This window comes from Choristoneura fumiferana, chromosome 12, assembly GCF_025370935.1.
Source record: "Choristoneura fumiferana chromosome 12, NRCan_CFum_1, whole genome shotgun sequence".
Classification (NCBI taxonomy): Eukaryota; Metazoa; Arthropoda; class Insecta; order Lepidoptera; family Tortricidae; genus Choristoneura; species Choristoneura fumiferana.
Genome location: NC_133483.1, coordinates 7,723,591 through 7,729,590, shown reverse-complemented (window position 1 = coordinate 7,729,590; position 6,000 = coordinate 7,723,591). Strand labels below are relative to the sequence as shown.

General features: G+C 37.5%; 1 protein-coding gene across 1 annotated transcript; it reads left to right on the top strand.

Annotated features, from left to right (window-relative positions):
- The first annotated feature begins 2,231 nt into the window (after nt 1–2,231).
- LOC141433669 (probable peptidoglycan muropeptide transporter SLC46) lies at nt 2,232–5,285 on the top strand. Its single transcript, XM_074095770.1, has 3 exons — nt 2,232–2,358; nt 4,080–4,236; nt 4,743–5,285. Exons 1-3 carry the CDS (start codon nt 2,232–2,234, stop codon nt 4,840–4,842), a joined length of 384 nt encoding a protein of 127 aa, XP_073951871.1. The 3' UTR covers nt 4,843–5,285.
- The last annotated feature ends 715 nt before the right edge of the window (nt 5,286–6,000 follow it).

Here is a 6,000-nt window from a genome sequence, read left to right as displayed (position 1 = left end):
GGGAATGGGTGTTTAAAACCATATACTTAAGGTACTGACGGGTGGGGGTGAAGCTAACGGGTAGGGGGGTGTAAAGATCCCTTTTTTAGATTTTCGTAAATAACTCGTAATCGTGACCCATAGCAAAAATGTTCTGAAACGTAAGTAATCTACATAAAATTAACCTACAATAAGTTTCTATGTATTTTTTTACCTGGGATCAATATTTCATGAGATATGGAGGGAAGAATGGACAATCAAAAACAAACTTACATTTCTTTAAGTATGGCAAACATATTCAAAATTCCTAATTAAATATTTTCCAAGTCTAAAATATCGTCATCATCATCATCGTCGTCATCGCCATCAATTATAATCAATTCTACACATAATATGGAATGTTATAGTTGTGCTCGCATAAATTTATACTAACTAAACAAAATGCTTTAATTTTTTTAAGTATGAAAAACGCCACAGCATTAACTTTGCGCACGGCACTGCATGGCTGAACAGCCAGGCGGCTCAGTGCGCGAGCATACATCCTCGTCATGTTCGACTTGCTGCCGCAGCCAGGCTGCCGTTTTTATTTTTACAAGCTTTTGTTTATTTTACCTGTCTTTCTGTAGACAAATCTTGCAAGTTAAATTTGACCAACTTCCAGTAGTCAGATTGACTTGAAATTTGGAATACTTGTGTAATTGCGTAACAATACAATAATCTGGTAGTGACATCCTGGTAGTCCGACCAGGATCGTCTCCGCAGGACGGAACTCTTCAACAGTAAATGGCATTGACTTGAAATTTGGTATACAAATGTAGTTTGGGTGACAATGCAAGTAAAGTTCACTAAAAGTACAGGCAGCAAAAAAGCTTCCATTAAAATATTTTTTTTACCAATAACTTTTAAAAGTAATGGAGTCTTTAGATTTTACCTTTTTCATACAAATTAAATAATCAATGTACGCCATCCTAGAACCCAACTCTGACGTCGCCTGTCACCCTACAAACATCAAACATTTTGCTTTACATTGCTACTTCGAATAAACTTTAAAGTGTAATAAAAATAAAAATAAACTAATTGTTTTTAAAGTCACTGAAATAATGTTTTTGTTTTTGACGAGTACGATCTAATGTTTTTAATTATTTGCTCGTCTTGTGCCATATTCGTGCCATACTTAAAGAAATGTGTTTATTATTTTATTGTCCATCTCTTCCCTCCATATCTCATGAAATATTTGATCTCAGGGAAATATTGTATATATTCATATGCATATTCAATTATTCGCTTTAATTGTGGAATACAATGGTCTAAATCTAAAGGAAATGTATAGAATCTTTTTGTAGAGAATTTTATGTAGATTACTTATGTTTTGCAACATTTTTTTGCTGTGGGCCAGCGTTTACGAGTTATTTACGAATAACTAAAAAAAGGACCTTCACCCCCCCTCACACCGTTAGCTTCCCCCACCCCATCAGTACTTTTAGTATGTGGTTTAAAACACCAGTCCCTAAAAATATGCCAAAATTCGCTTATACACGAGTTTTTCCTCTGATTTTCCTTCGTTGGGTACCTAATAATTTCGATTCAATTATACGAGTATGCATCCCTTAAAAAATATATTTAGTGTGAATAACGGTAAGTCACTAACAATACTTACTGTTACTTTATACTATAAAGTGGTGTGAGATGTGATACGCGAATGCGTTTGCTAAACTTAAACGTATTCAAAACGCTGTTCAGAATACGCGCAGTGTTGTGAAACGACGTCAACTACATTGTTACACAAAGTTTTAAGAGTCCACGTGAATCCGCTTAAGAATTGTTATATCTACTTTCGCGTCTCTGTCAAAACTTGATAAGGAAAACCAGCGAAAGCATTCAGAGGTATTTATACCTAACAAACAGCGCGTGTATTCTATTTTAATAATTCTATGGTATTATCACAACAGTGTGGTGTTTATGACTTTGCACAATAAACTCTCATTTCTTAAGATACTTTGTGTCTCGGGAAAATTAAACGTAAGTGCCTACATGAAAACACTCAGTGAGTTACGTTTCAGGTCTGTGTGCATGTTATTCATAACAAGTTACAGACCAGTAATGAGAAAAATATTGTTTTGTCTGTATCTGGGAAAGGCAAGTTGCAATGACTTATAAAGAAAAAATATGTTAAGTTAACATAAGCTCAATAACCGTTGACGAATAAGGATTCATCATAACTCACATTATTGTTAGTCGAACGGACACCATTAATGGGAATAATAACAAGAGGGTTAACTGTTCATTTAATTTCAGGTCCTCTTGTGGAGATACTCAACGGAACCGCATCCCTAGCTTTGAAGTCAATCGCCTCAAAATTGGTCTCGTATAAAGAATTAGGTTAGTACCTATCTATGCATACCTTATTGTAATTAAGTCCCTTTGGTTCCCACGCAGAGTACGCGCCATCAACATTATACGTAATGTTCACTGTTTCATAACCGAAAAGAATAAATTATTTCAACTTTTCACCAAAGAATTTAGACGAGAGAGAAAAAGTAATGATGGAGATGATAAAGTTACAAAGGTTGCCGATAGCCGAGAGGTTAGAGAACCTGGCTGCGAAGCTTACCCCGAGTTCCATCCGCAGTCGGGGCAGTTTGTATGAATGTCGGCGGCCGATCGTAAAATCCGCCAGATCACAGAAATTCCTAGGCATATCGTGAAACGCCGCCATTTCATGATATGCTAAACGTTGGCCAGGCATATCACGATGTGCCTGAGAAATAATACGGCAGATCGATTAGAGCAACGCATTCGACGATATTCTAGCTCTATACCGGGCACATCGTAAAATAGTTTCTTTTTTTGGGCCACTGGTGGCGCTGTGTATGCAATGGCGGCCGTGACCAGCTGACCGGTCGTGTTTGTTTAGCGCGTGAAAAATGTCGGCGTCGCAACAAAATGATCCTTAAACCGAAACTATGATTGAATTTCAAAATAGAAGTGCAAAAGAAGCTTTTGAACATCAGCTCCGTTTTTTTATGTGAATCAAACGGATTCTGTGCACAATATGAAAAAACCATGGACCCGTATTATAGAGGTTAGTATTTTGTTGATAAATAAAGTATTCACTAGTTGTTATTTATTTATATAGAAATTTTTAGGTACGACGAGCGAAGCGAGGAGTGGTTAGTATTAATTGTGATCACGACGCACGAGCCGAGCGAGCGAAGCGAGCGTGCCGCGGCAGCGGCCGGCGAAGTGCCAGAACCGATATGGCGGCGTTTCATGATATGCCTAGGAATTTCATGATCTGCCTAAACTGGCCAAATCATGAAATGGCGGCGCTTCATGATATGCCTAGGAATTTCATGATCTGCCTAAACGTCACTAGGCAAATCGCTAAACGGTGAGTTTTGAACGATACGGCGGATGTCCCTTAGCCAATTCATGAAATGACGGCATTTCACGATATGCCTAGGAATTTCGTGATCTGGCGGATTTTACGATCGGCCGCCGACATGAATACCTAATACTGTTTGTTCTTGGGTTTTGGACGTATTTATTTAAGTATATATTTATCTATATAATAAGTACGTTTACCCGTTGCCTATTACCCATACCTGGTTCAACGAATATCGCTGGCAATACAGCGCGGTAGTGCGGCGGGTACTTTCGGTACTTTTGGGCCGGATGCGAGTAGGGTTGGGACTTACCATACGCAATAAGTACGCATTAAAGAAGAGCGTTTTTAATTGAGCCAGTTGCGGGTAGGCGTGTAATTTACCGCTTTTAGTTTTAGTTACCTGACGAAACTTGTTGTGGATGAGTAGTAACTATTTGTAATTTAATTATTCATTTATTTTTTGTTCAGTAAGTAATGTTATTGAAAATATATAAGCTTTGCTTAGTTTGGAACTAGGTCGATTGGTTTCAATTATCCCAGGATATTTATTTATTTATTTATCTCCACGTGCAAATCGTGTGATACGACTCCGGATAGCATTAAAAATTTCCATCCTGCATATGATTTATTTCGCAAGCACCACCCCAGCTACACTGTGAACAAGAATTACGTTAATAATAAGACTGTACTAACGTTTTATTTTCTTATCCAGGCAAGGTCTTCTCTTTATTCGGTATAGCAGAGACGCTGATGCCTTTGATCTTCGCGCCGCTATACTCGCGCGTCTACATCGCCACTCTCAAAACACTGCCCGGTACCTTCATGCTGTTCAGTGTAGCGGCCACAATACCAGCTCTGATCATTTTCGGGTAATTTTTCCAATCGATTTCAGCCTAGAAATCTTTATTAGCTTAAATTCTGCCCTATTGATATAATCCAGCTTATAAATGTAAAGTCCCTCTGCTCTGCTAGGCACAAATAAATTTAGAATTATTTGCTAGATTGGCACATCTTTAAACATGGTATCAAAATTTTATTTACAGCTGATGTTACTGTGAATTGTCCAAGAAAACTTTGATCCCTCCATAAAAAGTCAGTTAACAGGTTTCCTGTACCAATATTAGAGAGCACTTTCAATAGTATATTTCTGTTCACATTTGATTCGTGAACAATGATTCCAAGGCTAAAACTGCGTTCATAAATGTGCCTAATTCATGGGCACATTAGGCACTAATGTAGTCTCTAGGCCGCGTGACGGGTAAATGTTGACACAACTGACATCAGGAGAACCAGCGGCATTTACTTACGCGACGCATTCACTGAATTATTAAGCTTACATTCAAGACCCGATGTCAATGTTTGTTATTAATTTCAGATGGTTCTACAAACAGCACAAAAAGGATCAGAAAAACAAAAGACTGGAAGTGCCTACGGTCACGCCTGCTACAGGAGAAACCCCTGTATTACCCGCCTGAAACCATTGCAGCCTTCGAATCAAAGATTTCAGTTTAAAATTATTTTATCCTATCTACATTTATGGTAACAAGAGGTAAATGAGAGACACCATAAGTCATTCCAGTACAATAAATATAGAAACCAAACAACGGCTAACCAATCATAGTATCTTTTCAACCTATCGGCGGAAACGTTGATAGTATCGATGCAACTATTTTTTGTTAATTGATTGATTAAAGGTAATAAAAATATAAATTGTACCGGAATGCCAGGAGTTAAAACCTACGAGTTCCTGTAGAAATATTCTATTTTTTGATATGTACTCGTACCTACCTACGAGCGAAGCGTGTTTGCTTCGTTGAAAATATTTTTATTTTAGTAAAAAGGGGTATTTACTTAGGGCGAAAATTTATTTGATGTGATAGTGACGAGATGTCACAAATATACTCTATGTATAAAACAAGTGTTGTTTCATTTAAAAGTATGATTGGTTATTTCGAGTCTTTTTGTATTTTTATTCCAACTCCAAATTTGTTAATTTTACGGTCATCCCGTAAAACCATATCGAAAATACAAACTGAGACATGGACGCACAGAAAAACCAGAAAAAGAGACCAGCGCATTCCGTGCTGCGTCATTTAGAAGTGTCGCTTTTGAAAATATACGCCAAAACATGTAAGTATTTGATTGAAGTGATCTACTTAAAAGTACACGAAATGGGATATATTTGTCACTTGTACAGTCACCAGCACCAATATCTGACACAACAAGCGTGCATAAATATCTGATACGACTCTATTTCTAGGGCCGGAAGGACGTGTCAGATATTTTTGCACGCTCCGCTGTGGCAGATATTAATGCTGGTGACTGTACAGTCACCATTAGATATTTTGGAGCAGCCAAGGTGGTCAAAAATATCGAAACATGAACTCTAATACCTTAATAATAGAGTACCTACATGTTCCGATATTTTGAACACCTTGGCCGCGCTGAAATATCTGATGGCAACTGTCCAGCAAGAAATGTGATGATAAAACACTAGTTCATGGAACCATACTATATATATATATACATGTATACAACAAGATTTGTTGGCACAAATGTAAATAAGCACCTAACTAGTCCATATCAAGTGTCACTGGGAGCAATATGAGGCGGATATCCTAATGAATTTATCC